Genomic DNA, 21,509 nt, shown 5'->3' on the forward strand with positions numbered 1-21,509 from the left:
AACTGGGATTTTATTTATTAAAAAAAGGGCACCACCACCACTGATTGGGGAGGCTGATGACAGGAGATGAGCAAGGTGGCTCAAGGTGTAGAAAACTCCCTGGGGCAAATGGATGGGCTTTGAATGAGCCAGGATTGGGCTTTATGGAGAGGAGCTGGATGCCCTCTGCCACCAGGGCGCTGAGCAGCCAGGCCAGGGAGGGCAGGTGAGAACACACAGGCAGAAAGAATCACTAACATCTGGGATAGCAGGGAATGGAGAAGTATTCCAATCTCTGTGATGGGGAAAAGTGACCAGAAAACCTCTCAGGAAAGCCAAGAACCAGATCTGGGCACAAGGTGTAACCTCAGATGTGCAGGGGGCTGTGACCACAATCCCTTCTGCTGTTGAAGAAAGCAAATGTACAGGTTTTCTGCAATCCCTCAGGGCTGGCGGTGCTGGCTGAGGCAGGGCCACTCATGGCTGCTAAACCCACAGCTGGGCAAGCTGAAAAGCTCAACTTGTAGTTAAAATGAGGGTGAACGAGAAACAGAGACCAGGTCATCCCAGCCCTGCAGTGGAGCCAGTGAATTGCCAAACTCTCAGACTGTGTTAAGGTGATGGAGAGTGAGTTTTGGGTTGCCTGAACTAGATTGCAAGTGCAGCTGATGCACCAAGGAGCAGTGATAAAATGAACAAAGCAAGTCATTGCTCTTGGCTTGCATTATCCACAGGCTTTGGCATTTTCCAGCTGAGTACCTTCCTCTGCCTGCCTGGCCCGCTACTGCTCTCACTTCTACATCATGAGTGTCGAGGAGTGTATCATTCATAACATCCCCAGCACAGAGAGATTCCTTTTTAAATGCTTGGGGAGATGGAGGGCTACAAACCCTGGGAAATCAGCTATACCTAATATATTATGTAGAAGTTCTGTAATCATTATTGAACTAAAGTGCATTGAGTAAGTGGATAAAATCAGTCCCACTGTAGCATAAGTCTCCAGAGATCACAGATAAAAATGCCTCGCACTTAAGCAGAAAAAGGTAACAAATAATTTCCAGTCCCAGCAACAGCATTTTCCCCTCTATATAAATAGGGAACCCTCAGGAGAAGGCAATGATGCAGCAGAGGTTGAAGGCAAAGTTAATGGTGGCGAGGTGGGGGAGTGAGGCAGTGCCTGGGGCAGGCTGGGTGAGCAGTGTGAGCAAAGATCTCTGGAAAGGGGCAGGAGGCAGAGCCCTGCCCTGGGCAGCACCCTGCAAAGCTGGGGGGCACAGTGTGGGTCTGGCACAGAGTGGTAATGAAATTTTTTGTGCTCCCTTTTTCTCTAGAAAGTCAAGTTTTTTGACCAGTGTCACCTCTGGCCTTGCTTCCCTTGGCTCTCTGAGTTTCCCACCTGAGCACAGGCAGGGGCACAAACCCTGCTGCATTTTTGTGCCTCCTGTGCTCAGGTCTGCTCTGAGCTGCTGCCCCCCTACACACAGCCACAGAGGCATCCTCAGTGGTGAATTTATCCTGAGTTATCCTCAGCCACAGAACTGAGCCCCTTGAGAGCTTGTGCAGACCTACAGCCTCATCAGCCCTTGCCTTTCTCATGCACTTGGCCAAGAGCTGTCAGAGAATTACTGTGGCATGGTGAGACTCTTGCAAACCTGCTAAAACTTTTGTAAGGGCTCACAGTACAAGATACATTTTGACAGAATGAATGTGGAAAAATTAGGGATTCATATTATTTAATTTTAAAAAGGGAACAATTTCATTCCCTTATACAAAGCAGAGTTAAATTGGACTGGCCCATATAGAACATAATTTATGATATGTTTCAGGAAAGCATTAAATGGTCATCTAAATATTTTTTTCATTGAGTTCTTCAGGTGTACATACACATTAGTGATGAAGTTTGGGCTTTTCATTGAAAATAAGGGGGAAATTTGTGTTAGGCCACAAATTGTATTGTCGTATTTGCTATTCCTGTTGTAGGCCCACATTAAAAAAAAACACCTAGAACTGCAGTCCGCACTGTTAGGCTGTGACCTGGGTAGTCACTGGCATTCATGCCCTGGAATTACTTAATTAAAGTTTTGTAAGCTGTGTGCTCTTTCTCATGGCTGCCAATCAATTGGAGCAGTGCCATAAGCTCTGGTCTGGCTCTGTCCTCAAGGGCACCAAGGGAGGAAGAGTGAAGAGGGCTGTGCAGTTGAAGCTATTACTTATTTATCTGAAATATTGACCCAACCTCTGCTACTGAAATATCAGCATTAGCTGCTGGGGAAAAGGGATGCCAGAGCCAGCACCTGCTGGGAAACAGAGGAAACAGAGATGTCAAATGGGGCCCAAATAGTCATTATTTCATGGAGAAAATGGTGCTGGGACAGGCAGGAGGTGGCAAATGACAGGAAGGTGTGAGTACAACGGGTGGGTGGACAAGGAGGCAGTGACCAGCTGACCAAGAGTCTCAAGGAACTCAGTGTCAGGTGCTCAGCACCTCTGAGATGTGGCCTTATTGTATTTAGTGGGGTTTCAATATTCCCTGTTGGGATCTGCACATTTGTGTTAGCGCAATGATAATTGTGGTTGTGAAGGGAGAAGGAGTAGCAAGTGATGCTTCTGTAATGCTGCTGCGGATGGGGAATGTGGTTTTTGCTGGAGCACTTCCCAAAACTTCTGTCCTGTGGAATTGAAGGAGTCTGGAGCCAGAGTTGGGGGCCAGGGACTCTGTGGGAGGCTGCAGCCCGTCTGTAGCACAGCAGCACAGTGTGGATATTTGTGAGAGAACTGGGGAGCAAGGGGCAGTAAACAGGAAGGAGCTCAGGGAATCAAGTGAATAACATCAAATTCAGCTGCCACATGCCATGACAGAAGGTGCAGGGGCTGTGGTGCTAAGGAGAGTTACATAAATGATTACACAACATGACTGTGCAAAAATCTCTCCTTTTTCTAAAAACTACTGGAGTGGATCTGCTCACATTTAAGAGATACCCAACACTTCACATTGCAAGAAGCCACTTCCAGCTGCTTATGTTTTAGCAACTTCTTTTTTTTACAGTAAATATTAATTTAAACTGAAGCACCCAGCATTCCTATTCCTTCCTGGGAACCTTGCTGGTGCTTTCTCTGTGTGACAGAGAAATTAAGTGCCAGCATGTCAGCCCTCCATATGCCAGAGGTGAAGTTCCTCTTGTCAGAGGGGTACAGAGTGAAACAGAAGGCCTGGAACCAATCTAGCAGCTGATGGATTTGTCATTTAGGAAGGGTAGAAGAATGGAAACCCTTTTAGGAGCCTCCTTCATGGTCAAGGAGCTCAGCAGAGGCAGATGCAGTTCCTGGAGCAGTCACTGGACACCTGGAGGTGCTGCCATTGACTGAAATAATACCCAGATAAAAACCCCAACGCCCTGGGTCTGTGGCACAGGGCAGGATTTGCTTGGTGCTCCATGATCACTGGGTTTAGAGAGAGACAGCTCTTGCAACTGAGAAGCTAAAGCTAAAAATGCCCCTGAAATCCACTAGAAAAAAATGTGTTGGTCCTACGGGCAAACAATGCTCTGAAACAATGGAAATAATGAGATTAACATTCAGCATTCTGAGTGAGGATCCTTTGAAATCCATTAGAGACAGAGGGAAAGGCATTTCAGTGCACCAGCATCCACCACATTTCACTGTGTAATTCCATGAATTTCTGTCTCTCCTTAATTTCAGGAAGACAATTCAGTAGCCTCTGGCTTCTATATTCTTTTTTTTTCTCATCTACTGACTAGCAGAGGCAGAAAAATAAACACACAACTAGGAGCTGTATTCACAGACAGGAAGTAACTTTAATTAAATATTGTGAAAGTTGAAAAGTTTTTACAGCTTGAATTTCTGCAAAAAAATTATAACAATCTCTACAGTAGTTAGTTTCTCTAACAATAGAACTGTACAGTGTGTGTGTCTATTCAAAAAGATTTAGATAAGAAGGTGAAAGGTTAGTAGTTTCAGAGATGACTTCATTTTAGCTGCATCCTAGTACAACTGTGAGGAAATAGGCATTACTTTATGCAATCCAGTCATTGTGAAGCTTCACCTTGTTAAAACTGAAATCTGAATGTTTCCACTTAAAGCCATATTCTGTAAACAACTGCATCTTTTACTTTGTAAAAGACAAAGGGTGGTGCAGGGGAGATTTTTGACAAATTCCCATTCATCAGATCACAATAAATAGCTGCAAAAGAATGGAATTATGCACATTGTCAAAGGCTCTTTGGACACTGGAGTAGAGACTACAAATGTGGCTAAAGTGGTGTCAGAACTGCTAGGACTGAGTGGAGCTCTACAAGAGTAATCAACGGTGTCACTGGACAAAATATGGCTTTAAATTTGATTACATTGTCGTGCTGTTGCTTATTATGTGAATTAGAATAATCACTTGGAATACAGAGAAGCAATAAACTGATGCCTCACATTTTTTCCAGTTTTCTCTTCTTTTATTTTCTCACCATGAAAAAAAAAAAAAATCCTGTTTTTCTTTCCCTTCCCCCCAAAGATCACACTGTGACATTCTAGTGAAAACCATTGCAAAATTCATACAGGAAGCATGCACAGTTGCAGCATCGTTGTAAATGATTTCTTGTTTGACTAGAAAAAAGTTATATTGTTTTAAGGTAACAAAACAGTTCTTTTGTGCTTTTCAATTCCTTTTTTTTTTCTTAGAATGTTAGTGATGATTGACAGTTCTGGTGCACAGTACAATGTACAAGTGAAATGAATATGATTTGCATTGTTAAGGCATCCAATCTGCTGGTTTATATTTATGTGAAAGACAGAGAAATATACAAGCAGACTTAAGAAAGAAAGTATTTTCATTGAGTTCTATGAAGTTTCTCCCCATATTTAATGCACAAAAATGCGTCACTCCAAAGAGGAGAAATCCCATGCATATTAATAGAGTAAAACAGCATTAGTTTTTGTTAAGCCTCAAAAGCAAAGGATACATTTTTTTTTAAATCTACATAACTAAATGCTACAAGAATAATATGCTACTTTTTGCCATATATTGGAAAAAACTTCTTAACTTACAAATAATACAAAAATAGACAATGGCTTTTGGGTGGAAATTAAAAAAAAATGGAAGCATGGTTTTAAACAATACTAAAAAAAACAATCCTATAAATGAAATGTATTAAAATCACATTTAAACAGCTAATACAACGGTGAATGACCAAACAAATCAGCACTTTTCACATAGCAAACATACACAATAAAATAAACTTGTGGGGGACAAAAAGCAATGTACAAATTCCAAAGATAAATACATTATTTATATGGATATTTTACAAAATCCCCCATAAAACAAACAAACAAAAAACAGAAACAAAAAGCTTTTTTTTTCTTTAATTAATTTGCAAGTATGTGCAAGCTAAAGGTAGTGAGCTCTTTTTGCAAAATATGCAGTAAAATTCTTTTTTTTTCTTTTTTGTGATATTGAAAAACTGTCTTAAGACATTAAAATGTATAAATAGAACAACAACTTTGGCAAAAAATCACAAAAAATCTACAGTATTTATAACTACATACAAAACACAACAGCAAAGAAAAAATATCAGGTAATGCATCTTCAGAGCTTTGCTGCCTCTTTGACTAATAATTTTTAAGAACACTTCCCAGATAATGATAGCAAAATTTTTCGTGGTAAAACAGAAGCTATGGTTTTGATTGGAAAGCCCCACCCCAAAGTGATGATTCCCTAGTGGAAAGCAGATCCGTGTGCGGGAGGGAGCGCGGTGCGCACCGAGGGTCGGCTGATACAGGAACGGCGCCAGTGGCAGCTGGGCCAGGGGGTTGGGGTGGGGAGGGTGAAACCCCCCAGGCTGAGCCCCCCCTGCCCCAGCAGGAGCAGGGCAGGGCGAGAGGGGCCAGGCTGGCAGCCCCAGGCTGTGCCCCCCGTGCCAAACCCACAGGGCAGAGCCCGGGGGATGCTGCGCTTGGGGAAGGGAGCGTTCGGAGGCTCTGGGGTTTCACCCCAAAACAGAGGGGGCCGTGCTCACCTCCTGCAGCAGGTCTGGCATTGCATCTGCAGGCACTGGGTTTGCACTTCCAGAGGAAACATTTCTGATATTTCCACCCTTCCCTTCCCTTCTCTTCAACCAGCTTTTTGCCAAGAAAACTTAGAGCTTAAGGACCCCTTCCTACCTGGTGTTCTGGGATGAACTTTTCCTGTTGTGTTATTTACATGATTTTTCAGCCTGATATTAATGACAGAGGTTACTAATCCCACCCCTCACCCCACCCTCATAATCCAAAAATATCAGCTTTTTAGGGAGTGATATCTGTTTAATCAGAACATTAAAAATGTTTCATATTAGCAAGTCACCACTGGATAAGCAACATATATGAGCCGACCCTTAATTAAATGGCCATAATTCTTCTATGAAAAACTAACTGGCACTTCTATTCTGTCCCATACAGGCTTGTATGTAAATGACACCACTTTATTCTTCTTTACACAGCTTTAAAAAAAAATTCATAAATTAAAAATGTGGAGTTCCATCTCTAGTGTCCCTTGTGTAATTGTATGATTTATAAAAGACAAATGGTGTTGAGTTAAATCAAGCCTTAAAAAAAACCCACAAGAAACCGGAAGGAAATAAAAGCAAGCCCCCACCCCCCTCAACAAAACAAAAAAGTGGATTTTTTTATCAACATACAATAAATATATCTCCCAGGTATTTGGGATGGACAACTCGAATCAACACCTTGCAATTGTGGATTGTTAATTTCAGTATTTGCAAGGATGGTGATTTTTGTTTTGTTTAAAAATCTGCAGTTATTGTAAGATCCTTCTTTATTTCTTTTTTTATTTTTAAAAAGGCCTGAGTAAAAAGTTCCACTCTGGGACTTGTATCAGATTCTCTCTGAAGCAGAATTCAACCTCTTCATTAATAAAATTCTTCAAGGCAATTCTTTCACATGGGGGGAACAATCATGCCAGATATAGCTGTTGGAAGGAAAGGGAGGGGGGAGAGAGAGGGAGAGAGAGAGAGAGGGGAAAAGTTAATTTTCTGCATTATTAAGCAACTTTTAAAATTCCAGAGCTTTAAACATTTACTAGCAATGTAGTCAGATATACTTTGAGTTAAATATATATATATATTACTCAGAAGAGACAACTATGTACACAAGAATCATGAGAAGTTTCCTTTTGACTGGAAAATGATTCAAATTGCGAGTGACTTTGCTGAAATTACTGATTTTCTTGTAGAAAGTGTACTTCCTTATATGAGTATGAGACCTCAACTTATTTTTCTGCTTTTAGTTTCAAAATCCCCAAATGCTGAGGAAGCTTTGACTGGACCCAGGCATTGCCACACATTCTGTTACTCTTTTAAAAGCAAAGCAGGAATTTGCCCCAAATTAGGGGAAACAGGAGGAGTCCCCTGGCATGGCCCTGCAGGGGTGTCCCTTCAGTGGCACTCTGGGTCCTTCCCCTGTGCCAGCCCTCCCAAAGGTCACCCCTGGGACTCAGGTTTGCATTTCCAGGAGCTCAGAAAAGCATTTAAACTCTCAAATCCAGTTTTGAAATTGAAATACATGCTTGACTCCAGGGTTAGCAGGCCAGCATCTTTCCTGTTCCACTTGTAGCAGACACCACCAACTAAATCAGGTGAGTCATAGGTGAATGTTAATTCAGGATGTTTTCTCTTTTGCTGGCTAAGTTGAATCATCAGCATTTCTTTATTATCTTCCTACCTCATTTTCTATGAAACCACCACCTCTCTTAGCAGACAGACATTTATGAAAATTCAACAGGGGCAGTTGACCTCCAGCTCGATCTCTCTCTATTATTTGGGGGCTCAGATCAGACATCCCAAGTGTCCCAGTGACACACAGTGAGCAGGCACATCATTACAGGGGGTAGTCATGGAAGTTTATGATGGGAACTGTAAAAACAATGTGTCTCTAAAATGCCAGTTGTACAGTTATTTGCCAAAAGGTAGAAAACAGATTCTCCTTCAGGTTGGCAGCACTTTCCAGGCACATGATTTAAATGCTGCCTGCCATTCCAGACATCTGGACATGTAATTTCTTAAGGAAGGACTCGAACCCCGTGACTGGTGCTGATTCATTGTGCTTTAATTACAGCTGCAATTATTTGATAAGAACAGAGCCAAAGTAAAAGACTCACAGATTTGGGGTTGGAGGGGGAGAGGAGGGAAATGTTTTCTCCACAAACACCACCATATGTGCAAGAATTACAAGTCTAATCAGCAAGGGGAGAACAGCTCGAGTAAACTGCACTGATTAAATGAAATAAAATGAGGGGAGAAGGAGAGAATGCAAAACACATCCAACATGTTTGCAACAGGCCACCCTCAGAGGTGGCACAGAGCAACAGCATTTCAATTATTGGGATTTATAGTGTGGAATCACTGTACTGATTGTGTCCCCCACATGAGGGCTCTTCAAGGAGCTAAGAGTGAGGATAGAAAGGTGAGTTAAGTTGCTTTAAGTCCTACAGAAGACATTTAGGTGAGAAGCACAGAGGGCTCTTTAGGACAAGGTGTTGCTTTCCTTTAGAAAAAGTATCTTTTCTTCAGAAAATGTCACTATACTATTCCAACACTCAGTCTGAAAGATTCATCAGAAGCAAATCAATTTCACCAATAATTAGTCAAGAATTGTGTCTCTTGGGACAGGACAGCTGTCTACCCTGGGTAGGATCCCAAAACAGGTGCGATAATTGCAATTCCTCTCTTCATGATTTAGACATTTCCCTGTGGTTACAGATCAGCCTTTTGCTGTTGGAAAGAAATGGCACAGAGGCAGATCTTAGCTCCTTTTTTCAAAGCATCATTGTTTTTGAAGAGCTCTGAAATTCTGAATTAAATTACAAGGCAAATGATATCTTTTCTGCCTAAAAGCTTTGATATTTCCATTCTTTCCAACTCTTCATTTAGATCACTCCACTTTTATTCCATAAGTGCTACATCTAGTCATGCAAATTCTCCCAGCTGTAGCCTGTTATTGATCCTGAAAACAGAGATATCAGTGGGAAACAGTGTAGGTATGAGATCACACCACCTCCAAAAAGGCAGAGAATAGAAAAGCTCCCACCAATGGCCTTTATTTCTTCTATCATATACTAATTTGTATTTGCTGCCAGCAAATTACAGAAATAATGTATTTGGGGTTTTACAAAATTGCATGGCAAAGAGAACAACAGATAAGCCTGGCTGCTGTTTTAGTGAGTTCTGCTGATATCGAAGCTACATAAGGAAAGCTTGATTGCTTTCTGATGTATCCAGAAGCCCAAGAGAGATAAGACAGCCTCCTTATACATGGTTGTTTATTTAAGCATTAAGGCACAACAGGCAGTGCCTCTCTGAGTGATTATTACAAGCCTCAGGTGGTGTCAGGAGGCACAGGACCAAAGGCTGTATGTCTTTAACTCACCAAGAAGTTCAGTGATGACCTAGAAATGAACCATCTCTTGGTGTCTCGTTCCCATTATGAAAACTGAATTGCTAAACAAAAATTAGGGGAAATGCTCAGATCTGTGTGGTTTCTGGGCATTGCAGATGTGGAGGTGACATAATGAGGAGGCAATCACACAGCTCCAGTTGTGCCCAGTGCTCTCAGCTCCTTCCATAATTGCTTTTCATAACTGAGTACATGGAATCTGAGAATTCTGTGTCTTGTGAAAGGAGACACAGTGCCTGAAAAAGCTTTCTCCTGTTACTTGTTTTTTCTCTCCATCCGCAACAATATGGGACAAGGTGAAGAGAGGAAAAAAAACATTAACATGTTCAAAAGCTTTTGTTTAGGGTTTTTATTTTTTTATTTTATTTCAGATGGAAAATATTAGTAGGCGTTTCTTTTAAAACTTGAAGCATGTAAGCACTGCCAATTCTTTTAAATGTTCAAAACCAAATCTCCTAAATGCTGTAGTTTACCTGAAAAATTCATTTTGCTTTATTCCTGACACAGTTTGTATTTCAAACAAAGTCCTAACTGAAGGTACTGAAGATCTGCTTATTAGTTTTTAGTAAATTTACAGTTTCTGCACAGTTTTTCTCTGTGTGTGTGCACCCTGAAGGATTCCTCCTCCCAGTTCACCAGTGTAACAAGAACTGAGGACAATGCTTTCCTTCAGGCACGATAGATCCAAGCTTTTATGAATGAGTTCCTCCCACTCTGCTTGCATATAGATTTTTTTTGGCCGCTAATGGTGCTATCAGCATTTTGTCTTCAAGCCCAGTGTTCGTCTTTCCAGAGGCTGAGTGACATGTGGAGTTAATGCAACCATCCTGCTCTGCACACCTCCTTCTGAACCTGGCTTAAAAAAGGATGGGTTTAATTCCCCACTTGATGCCCTTTGGATAATTTGCACAGGCTCATGAAAAGGAAACAAATCTCAGGTCTGGAGGAAGCACAATGCACACCATGGAATATTTCCCACCTCTGGCAGCTGGAGGCAGCTGGCTGCATCTGCTTAAGGAAGCCCCTGGACCTAAGCAAGCATGAAACTGCCTCTCTCAGCACAGGGATGTGCAGTGAGGGAGACACACGGGGCGGTTTAGGCACAGTGTTGTAAATCAGACTCAGCCAAACAATGAGATGGGCAGTGCTGGGCTTGCAGCACCCTCAATTTGACGAGCTTTTGTCTGTCACTGCCTTGCCTGCACCAGCCCCTCAAATGGATTTAGATACTAATGCTGGAGAACTTGTAATGAGAGGGGAAGGGATGCAGAAAAGGAGCAGCCCCTTGATACCAACAGTTCAATAGGCTTTCCAAAAGGCCCTGTGCCTTTTCTGGAATTAATTGGCACAGGAGTGCATTAATCAGTGGAAACTAATGTTTGCCCTGGTGTGAGTTAAAGTGGAAAACGCTGCTGTTGGTTTGTAATGCATCTCCCATTTCTGAAAGAGAAGGTTTGTGCCAAGCTCTGTAATGCTCTGTTTTCTCTCAGTAGGATTTCTGCACAAGTGTACTATGACAAAGGACAAAAAGGAAGGGAAGATTGAGTGACGTACTTCAGGAGAAGGCCAGCCCCTGGAGAGACCCTGCAGTGGAGTACTTGCTAGAGTCCACAAAAGACTGGTCTGATAAAGGACGACAACAGGGAATAAGAGAGGAAAGAAAGAAAAAGGACGGTATTAGTAAGCTGAAATATTACTTGTGTTTATCAAAACAGTAGGTCTGTGCTTTAGAGGACACAGCCTCTCAGTTCAGCAGTGTTAGCTGGGTTAGAGGTTGGGTGGTTGCCAAACACCTGCAGGCCACAAGGTGGGCTGGGGTGGAGTCAGTTACTCTCTACAGGAGGAAGCTTTAGGACAGAGCCCACCAGGGATCCCCCATTGCCTTCACTCCCGTGGGGCAGCTCGGAGGCTCCAGGAGCTCACAGCTGGAGCAGCCGCCTCCTGAGCAGCCGGGGTTCAGCCTGGTTCCACCTACCTTGCAGGCTATTGCCGTTGGTGCTGGTGCAGGTGGGAGGGGGGGAGGTCTGGGGTCTCACGACCGGCGCGAACGCACTCTTCTGCTTCACCGCTGAGACCATGTTGGCTGGTGAGAAGGAGAAAATCCCGGAGGAGCTGCTACAGTTGGAGGGGAGGCTAGTGGAGGAGGCCATCGTCGGACTTGATGGCACAACTGCAGGGAAGAAAGACCCCCAAAAAAGGGATTCCTTAGTACTCAATAATAACAGGCTGCAGAAACAAGAGAATTGTCATTCCTGGATGCTCTCGATTTTTCTAGGGCTGAACTGAGTGTTCAAAATGCAAATGTGCTATGTGGGAAGTTCAGTCTTTAAACACAGATATCCTCAAACCATTATTTTACTATAAAGTGCAACAAATATCTTTGGTTCATGTATTTACCATCAAGCTTTTAAAAAAATTTCTTTTCATGAAAATAAAGCTAACTACTTTAATATTCAGAAGGCACTGCAGGTTTCCCCTCTTATCCAACAATAATAACAAAAAAAAAGGACCAAAAGTGTCATCCCATATTTCCATTCTTCGTCCTGTTTAGAAAGCGCTTAGATACACAAGTGGGCTGTGAATAATTACATATTATAGAGTAAAATTCTGATCATCTGGGCTTTGAATTATTATTTTATTTGCATTTATGTAGATAAAAATCACCCTATTTAAGTTCTTATTTGAGAATCTGATATCATATTTGTTAACACTGAGGAAATCAATTAATGGAAATTAAATGTTCAAAGTTTCACAGTCTGACAGATACAATCTTAGTCTGAAGTCACTCTGTGTCTGGAAGTACTTGCTAAGGGAGAGCAATCAAAGCACCTAAATTGAATTGCTACTATACAGCAATTAGTTTATTGATTTAATTAAGAATGCCACCTTTTAATTTTCAGGTCATGATTGAAGCATTTTCTGATTCAATGGATTAGACATTAGCAGAATGACAGATCAACCAAGAAAACCTCCCAAAACATAAATAGAATAGAAACCAGGGCTAGGAAGTGAAGTGCTATTCTAAAGAGGACTCCGTTCATAAATATGAAATAATACACTGCCACAGTATTTTAAATGCATTACTGGCATCTGCTTCCAAAAGGAGATGTCTCATCAATCATGTTATATTATGAATTCAGAGTGTGCAGATTCTGTGACAGTAAATCCAACTTAATAAGTAAGGTACTTTGTAACATTACATGTTACATTATTATTAGAGTACAAAAATAATCACTGGTTAGCAATTCCCAGCTTATAAGTACTAGTTATGTGGGTAAATAATTTGTTCTAAATTTGCAGCAGAGAAGCAGCCTTGGAGTTAATTATTTTATTCAGAGTTCCTATCTCCTTTTTTATTCTGATGCAGATCAAAATAATTCATTGCTGCTGTTACACCATTAACTTCAGATTTGCTGTGTAAACCTTGGCACCTCCAGCAGTCAGTTTGTCCTGTCCACGCTGCAGTCCCAGCCTATAAATCTGTTTATACACCCAGCCCTTCCATCCTGATTCTGCTGTCAGCTTCCTACAGATGTCAGTGGAATCCTTTATGCCTCATGAGCAATGTCAGAGCAATTGGGCAGGTTCTGCTCATTCAATTTCTCATGTGACCAGGGACTATTGCAGCTCAGCTGCATTCACCAATAGAAATGTATTTATATTTAAACACCTTACTGAACCTTTAATATCAAAATGCAGAAAGTTAGTCCTGCACATAAATATTTCCATGACTGGGACTGTAGACCATAAGCTCTTCACACCATGGGATGTATGATTTGTATGACTCACATTTTTGTGGCATTCACTGTACTGACACTAAAACACAAAATCTAAGAGCCTTTGTCACATTTTACTGACTCAATGAAGTCAAAATAATATTACTTAAAAAGCAAGTGGAATGTAAACAATCAAGCTGAGGCACAGTAGTAATTAATAGTTTTTATAAAGATTATAAACATATTATTTGATCATAAGTTGAGGACAGAGTTTCTTATTAGAGTATAAGGTATGTTATGAAACTATCAGACTAAATGATGAGAGATTACTCTTTGTAAGCTCTTTTAAGACTCCCAAATAAAAAAAAAATAATAATTAATAATAGTAATATGAAAACAGAGAGAATAATTTCTAGCAACACTAAGGTCTTCAAAGTGCATCCAAGATCAGTGCTTTGGAGAGTAGAAAAAAAACCAAGTTCTATTTCAAGTGCTCAAAATAGAAAATAAATATTGAGCATCAGAGAAAATCTACTGCCTCCTTCTAATGAAAATGCACAAAATACAGAAAATATATAAAATACTCACTGGCATAGGGAGAATTGGCAGCAGATCCATTCAGGAAGGTTGGAGAACCGCCTAAATTTGACATTCCAGCATTCCCATAGCCATTCATGCTTGTTGTGACAGAGTTGTAGTTTGTCTGCTGTGGGGTGGTGCTTGGCACGTAGCCATGAGGTGACACACTGCTGGAGTTGCGAGTGAAACCTTGTGTGGGGAGGGAACACAGGCAGAAATTGGAATTAGCCCCACAAGAGCTTCCCACACAGAGCAAGGGGGAGCCCAGCCCAGCCAGGGAGAGGGGCAGGACTGACCCTCAGCACCCCCGGGTACCCAGACTGGGAGCCCTCCCTGCCCTGGTCACTGCTGGAGCCTGCAGAGCTCCCCAGGCAAGGCAGGGATGCCCTGGAGCAAAGATCAGCTCGGGGTGTTAGAGGAACACTCGCTCTGAAAGGGCTGCTTGTAGGAAATGGAGTAAACATGACCTACATTTTCACAGTGAGGAGCACAGACCCACTCAAGGTACGTTAAAAGCAAGTGATTGTTGTTAACTCTTTTCTGATGTCACTGTCATTTAACACACCTCAGATGCTCACTGCACACTTCAGGAAATGGAGTGTATTTCTCCAGCTTGTGGGATATCCTTTGTCTTTTTGCCTTGGTCTCATCATTATGTTGGTAGGAAGTAAGCATCAAATTTGACAGTGAGTTAAAATTTGAATCTCTACCTAATTCTGGAAATGACATTTTAGGAAACTCATATCCAAATGTTCATAAGGAAATACTTGTTTCTAGAAGCCACAGAAATAGAAAATATGCATCTCCACGCCTAGAAGAAAAATCACCAATTTTTCTTCCTAACACATAGCATAAAATATTTCAATCTAAAAATAATTTTGTATTTTTTTATTGTAATGCAAAAAAATTTGTTTCTGCTCTTCTAGAAACAGACTTTCTCATTCAAATGTATTTTTTTAATTGGATAATATATAGAGCTGAGCAAAGGAGAGGACAAAATGCAAAGGGCTTCTACAAAAATGTTCTTCACCTATTTTTTATTTTTAACTTTTATTTTAAACAAATACTGATTTTATACAAAGTGAAAACCGCTTTATTTTAAAAACTGGAAAAGCTGTGAAAATGTCTTTTTAAATATGTGTATTCTTTGCTAGTTGTAAAATTTATGGAAGTCTCAAACTGAAAAAAACACAGTTCCAATACTCTAACTCTTGAAAAAAAAGCCAAATTAAATAAAAAACATTCAAGGGACAAGTTCATGTTATAAAGAAGTGCTACAAAAGGCCCAGACGGAGAGATCCATGCTCAGGGAAATACGTAAGCAAGTACTTAATGTTAAGTACATGCTGAAGCTGATTAAAATTAGTGGGATTTAAACACAAATACAAGTGTTACTCTGGGCAGAATGAAAAGCTATTTAGAGACATGCAGAAGTGCTTTTCCTGAGTTAGAGCAGCCCCATCCTGTGCCATTCCAAGGGTCTGGGATGGGCTGCCCAACCCTCCCTCTGCCACTGCCCAGCCCGTCCCCCTGCCTTCTCTCAGAACAGATCCATGGAGAGAGGAAGATGAGGCTCGTGCTGACCCTGGTTGGTGGCTTGGGAGGCCTCAGAGACATTGACGGCGAGCTGGCCGCTGAAGGAGTTGACGCCCATCATTCCCGCGTGGACGGAGGTGTTGGCGAGGGCGGGGAGCTGGTTGTGGTTGCGGGGGACGCTGTAGAGCGCTTCGGCGATGTCTGCAGCTCTCTTCAGGATTATCTCCTGCAGGGCAAGGAAAAAAACATGCACGAGTTACCAAAGAGAGACTTTGACAAACCTCTTCTTACAGACTTAAATGAAACAGTTCCCTTTCCAATGGCTAGAAGATGCTTTTCTGTCTAAACCAGCTGGCTGACAGAGAGCTCATGCTTACAGGATCTCCCTGTAAATCCCGATATCTGTGCTAAGAGAGTTGGAAGTCTCAGTTCCAGTGGCCACACTTTGTATAAAGAGACCAACTGGCAGGATGGGGCTGGAGCCTGGACTTGCTCCACCTTAGAGCTCTCTTTAAGGGAAGAGGGAGAAGTCACTGGTGGCAAGACATAATGTACAACATTGCTCATATTATATAGGATCTGGTGAAAGTGGGCAGATGCCTCCATGGTGTTTGTACAAACACTAAATTCACTCCCTTTAAAAAAGAAAACAAGCAAACTAAACCCCATTCCAGATATGGCATCGGCCTGTACATTTACTCTTGTCTCCCATTGTAGCATCATGTCCCTTTAGCCTCTGATCTATCTATACATATAAGAAATAGCCATGATATAGAATTGCTGAAGTAGAATGCATTTACCTGGTTATTATGTGGCATACCATAGAGTGCTTCTACTAAATCAGCAGCCCTCTTAAGTATTACTTCCTGTCAATATAAAAACAGAAGCATTCTGCTGAGTTCAATAAACTCCTTGTGGGGAAAACAAATATTCTCTTCTATTAGGTGCACCATGTTTTGTAGTGTTTTTTTTCCTTTTTTCCCTCCCACCAGGTAAACCTTAATTGTAACAACTCTCAGCAACCACTGAATGGTGTTAAATCACTGGTTCATCCTATTCACACACACGTTTAATCAAGTCAAAAGGTGAGAATCATTGGTGCTGCAAAATAAAATACATCACTCAATTGTCTCTACCATCTGCACTATAAACCACTCATGGGTTTATTGCAGAATACAATCCCGAGATCATTTACTAGATTACTGCAATCAATGTCATTCAGAGAATGTTATGAATCCCTTCAATGTGTTTATTTTATTCTTAATTGCATGCTGCAGGAATTGTGACCTTACCCAGCAGGCCACATTCAGAAGATACCCAATCAGTCCTGTGCTACTGTAATGAAACCCTTTGGCTTCTCCACTTTGTGTCCTGGTAAGAGGGGTCAGGGTAGGATCCACATGCATGGAATGATGCCCAAGAGGAACATACATGCAGTGTGTGAGAGAACAGCCCACGACCATGCAGTGTTTCCTGGAAAAATTTCTTGCATGGACAGCTGACTTTAAAACAGTCCAAGATTCTCCATTTTGGGCAATTTTTTTCCCTCCATTTTCTTATTCATTCCTTTTAATTTAATATTTCTTAGGGTATTTTCTACTGGTATTCAAAAAACAATCGCATTTCCTGTGTTCTTATATTTTACAGCATCCTGATGATAATCCTGATAGAAAATATAAAAATGCATTGCAGAATTAACCCAGAAGAATTTTTTCCTTTTATTATTTCATGGCATCTTTCAGAGCAGATTCCCAAATGCCCGATCAAAACCGCTCAGGAACATCCTTTGAGTAAAACAATGTATATTTGTAGTTCCCAGCCCCTAAATACTGCTCTAATATTCTAAGATGACGCTATTCACCATGGCATATTTCTGCAAGGAGCTTACAAAAATAGTACCAGTTCTAAGCATTTTACAGTTTTCTACAAAGTTAAACTTTTAAACTTAAAATATTTTACACAATAGCCATATTTTATACCAAAAAGAAACAGTAATGCTCAATTTTCATATACTGTAGACTCTGATCAGAAAATAGAGATATAATTGCGTTCATTTTGCTGTCACCATAACCTCTTCAAAAATCCTTGAACAACTCTTCAAATGACAAGCTTTTAGATGCATATTAGCATTTTTTTCAATTTTAAATTCTCTATAATATAACATAAAATAGTTGTCATACTGCAGTAACTACTTATGACATATATAATGCCCTAAATTCAAAAATGAGATGGAGGATTTTTGTTCTCCCAGTAAACATTTAGGCTTGCCTTCTGCTGCACACACCCCTGTCTAAGAACACAAATTTAAATTATTTTCCACATATGAAGTGAGATGTAATAGATAATTGATGGATTTTTAAATCACTACACTTGAAACAGCTTCTGAGGAGTTAAGTTGCTACAGCCTTTTTCTGTTGGTGGGTTTTGTTTGTTTCATTTGTTTGCTTGATTTTTAAGATTGGGGTTGGTTTTGTGCTGCAATTGTTGGTTTGGGGTGGTTTTTTTGTTGTTTTTTGACCAGAGCAGTGAGCAGTATAATCATGGACAGACAGACACAAACAGCATTCAGGTACAAACAATCCTCATTCCTCACAACACTGAGCTGCCCTGTCTGCCTCATAATGAAGATACAAACTAGAGAAGAACAGAGACATTACTGAAAAAATGTTCCCCTTTTTCATTCCATGATTTTAGATAGAAAATTACTGCACAGGTGTTTGACTTTGCAAAGCAGGATTTATTTCACTTCAGTTGAAATTGTTTGCAGTATATATTTCACTGATGGAAAATTAGAATGTGATACAGAGGCCGCAAACTGCTTTGGTATATTGTTAGCCTAAGCTGTCATTATGCCAAATTACTAAAAAAAAGAAAGTTTAAATAGTCATTTCTTCTCTACCTGACTAATCATAGTTATTTATATAATGCTGAGCTAAAAACCTTAGAGTGCATCTAAAAAGAGATTGAAAACCATGTTAAAAAATGAGGTAATTACATAGAATCTTACAGCTGCTCTCCCTCATATCAAATATATTTCAGTTCTTAAACACTGGAAGTTCTTTGATGCCATATCATATTGCATGTAAATAAAACTAATTGTCATGATGGTTTATTGAAACATTCTTGACAAGTAGCATTCAATTTTCTTAGCTAGTCAATGATTCTATTTTTTTTCCAACATACTCAGGGTCTGTAAATTTGAGTTTCATACTTCCTCACCAATATTTTCACACAAGAAAAGCATTTCTTGTTTATGACATTTTCAAGTCATACAAATTAGATGTTACAGAAAAACCCTCCTGTGTCAAATAGCGGTATCTTCTATTCCAGAGCTGATGGTAGTTTTTATAAACAAAAACCAGCTTTAAAAACACACAACAAAAATGCTGCTAAAGACAGGCTCAAGATATTAACTTCTTGTTTTCAGAATGCATCTTAAACCTTTGCAGCTCTGCCTAAATTACAACAGAAGCTGCTCCACATACAAAGGAGCCCCCGAAGTCCTCTATGAGTTAGAGCAGCAGACCTTGCAAGGTGCTTGGATTGCAGTGACCAGAAAATTGTTCTCACCTCCGTGTCATTACGCTCACAGTGAAGCAGCCCCCGAGCATGTTTGTGTTGGGGATCTAATATATTGCCTTTCAATCAGAGCTGAGAGCCACTGAACACATAGACAGAACATGACGAGCAGGTCAGGAAAGCAATAAAGATTTTACAGAGCTGTCCAAGGTGCTAAATTTACTCAATAATGGGTTTGGCACCATAGTGTTAACCTCTCATTTACTACCAGTTTGAGGGACTAAATTGAAGTAGCTGACTTCATTTACCTTGAAATGTATATTTTATGACATTATGTAAGTAGATTGAAAGGGCACTGCAGTTTTAACAATTTAAAGGCTAGAGCATGTTTAAGATGAAGTTTGAATATTTATCGTATATTGCACTTAAACTATATTGTATATTAAAATGCATTGATTAAATTTGTAAAAGGTATTATAAAAAAGGACAGCTAGTATAAGAGATCTATGTCTTTTAAAATCCAATTGATACTGCATATTACCACTGAGATGGTAACAGATAAACAGATAGAGGGGTGGACAGAGCAGCAGACAGACAGAGCAAAAAGTGAGTGAAACTCACATTCTATGAAAAGAAATCTCTGCATAAGCTCAAGGTCTGTTATTCCAGATATTCTTTTGTTCACAGAAATTTTTCTTTGCCTTCATCTCCGAAGCCTAGATTTTCATAGCAGTAAGTGGGCATCATGTAAGGTCCTTCCAATTGAATATGCAAGTGGAAATATTTCCTGAGAGAGACAGAGTTTGACTAAAGCTAATATCTAATTTATGGGGGCATTTGTCAAGGAAGACCCACTTTTCTATTACTGCTAAAAGTGTGACAGTTTTTGGTTTAGAATTAAGGACTTAGCAGCATTTAGCTAAACCTATGTGAGGGTCTTGTTTTTTTGCATTTTGTTTCAAATGAGAATAATTTTATTTCTCTAAAAAGCACAAATGAGCAAATATTGAGAAAAGGAAACATTACTTTAGCAATTACATATGATACTCAGAACTCTGCGCACCAAAAATCCATAGTCCATTTTTATTCCAAACTGAAGCTGATTTTCTACTGAGAGAATTTTAGTTTTTATTTTTTGAAACACACTCACAAGTAAATATTTTGATCAATTCTTCCTCCTGAAGATACTAAGGGGTGTCTACATATCCAAAAGAGGGGCTGAGCAGTAAATTCTACTGCAGCTTTGCATATCCCCAGACTACTGTAGAAAAAAATACTATAAAGTAACTGGAGTTACTGTGCTTTTGAAGCACAAAGACTGAAATTCAAACTGAATCCACTTCTGACTGAATGTACCTCAAACACTCCAGCACCTCTGCATGTTTTGTTGGAGTCCTGCATTCCCTTCAGAAGGGTTTCATTAAGAATATGAAACTTGCATTTCAAGTTTTATCAAGATGAAAGCACTTTGTGTCAAGACTTATCATGACAAACACATTTTTTGTTAGTTTTAAAGGAGACTAGGTATTTCTTCTTGTAACATCTGCTTACTTTTTATTCAGAAACTTTTGAAAAAAAAATCCACTCTGTATCCCAAAAGGGCTATGAGTCTGGTGAAATAAAGGGTATCTAGAGTTACACTGAGTTGTTCAGCTTAAGTAACTAAATTAGATAATGTTCAAGGTACTCGTTAAACCGGAATGAATTTTGTCAAGAAGAAGCTGACCACAATATATAACACTCACCAGCCACATATTGTATTATTGAGACCACCACAGGATTTATGAACTCGTGGAGGGCGTGGGGGAGAAGCTGTTCCAGCATCCTCTGAGGCATTTATCTTATGTGTTGTCTGGATATCATATCACCTTCTAATGCTCTTTAGCATTGTAATACAAGAGAGAGCTCATTCATCTTCTGAGAGGGTACTTAGGGATGATGATGTCATTCATACTTCCTTGACTCTTATGTCTGACCTCCTGCCTCTGCCTTCTAACTTCCTACTCTCATGGCTACTTGCAAGAAAATCCTCCTCTGCGGACTCAAAATGCTCAGCATCAGACTCAGTTCACTTCTTCACCTTGGAAAGGTCACATTCTGAAATTTGCAGTCAACATCACAGTCATCTGTGCTCAAACTATCCCTATCAACTATTTTCAGTTGGTGAAACAATAAATGTGATATTTAAGGACATGGGTTAGAAGCAAGTTTTAAACTTACACTTATATGCATTATATTTTAAAAGATAAAATTGCGAACACCTCTTTCAAATGTAAAGGCAAAACCAAGAGAGACATTTACAAGAATGCCAAAAATCTAAAATCCCAGACATTGAGCTTGGTACACAAGAGCTTCAGGCTGTCCAGAACCTCCCATCTCTCCCCATCAACAGTGAGCACTGCATTATTGTATCATTTTCAGCAATTATAGCTTTATAAAGACTCATAAAAGCCATTCAAAATGTAAAGTTCCTCCATTTACTGTAAGACCAAGGGAACTGTGCCAGCCTAATGGGAAGTATAAAATAACAGGGCCATTTCTCTAGAAAGATATTTGTACTCACACCAAGCTGAAAACTTTTCCAACAAACAAACAACTGAATGGTTTCCATGTATTATGACTGAACCATACCAAAGAAGCGAACACCATATAGATACCACAAAGACAAGAAGGCAAAATGTGTGAGAAAAATGACATATCTCACTTGAGTGGCAAAAAAAGAAG

At 40.2% G+C, this 21,509-nt stretch overlaps 1 protein-coding gene across 6 annotated transcripts in view; it reads right to left on the reverse strand.

The window, feature by feature from the left end:
- Positions 1-6,268: 6,268 nt before the first annotated feature.
- EBF1 (EBF transcription factor 1) overlaps positions 6,269-21,509 on the reverse strand; it is a 264,174-nt gene continuing 248,933 nt past the window's right edge. For 3 of the 6 annotated variants that reach the window (XM_059483699.1, XM_059483698.1, XM_059483697.1), the window contains exons 12-16: positions 16,067-16,132; positions 15,315-15,492; positions 13,740-13,919; positions 11,411-11,605; positions 6,269-6,952 (exon numbers count right to left, since the gene is read on the reverse strand). In XM_059483699.1, the coding sequence (XP_059339682.1) occupies positions 6,921-6,952; positions 11,411-11,605; positions 13,740-13,919; positions 15,315-15,492; positions 16,067-16,132 (651 nt within the window). In that variant the 3' untranslated portion in view covers positions 6,269-6,920. Of the gene's footprint in view, positions 6,953-10,823; positions 11,059-11,410; positions 11,606-13,739; positions 13,920-15,314; positions 15,493-16,066; positions 16,133-21,509 lie in introns of those variants that run through there. The other 3 variants (XM_059483703.1, XM_059483702.1, XM_059483700.1) reach the window with 1 other exon arrangement.

This window comes from Ammospiza nelsoni, chromosome 16 (genome assembly GCF_027579445.1).
Source record: "Ammospiza nelsoni isolate bAmmNel1 chromosome 16, bAmmNel1.pri, whole genome shotgun sequence".
Classification (NCBI taxonomy): Eukaryota; Metazoa; Chordata; class Aves; order Passeriformes; family Passerellidae; genus Ammospiza; species Ammospiza nelsoni.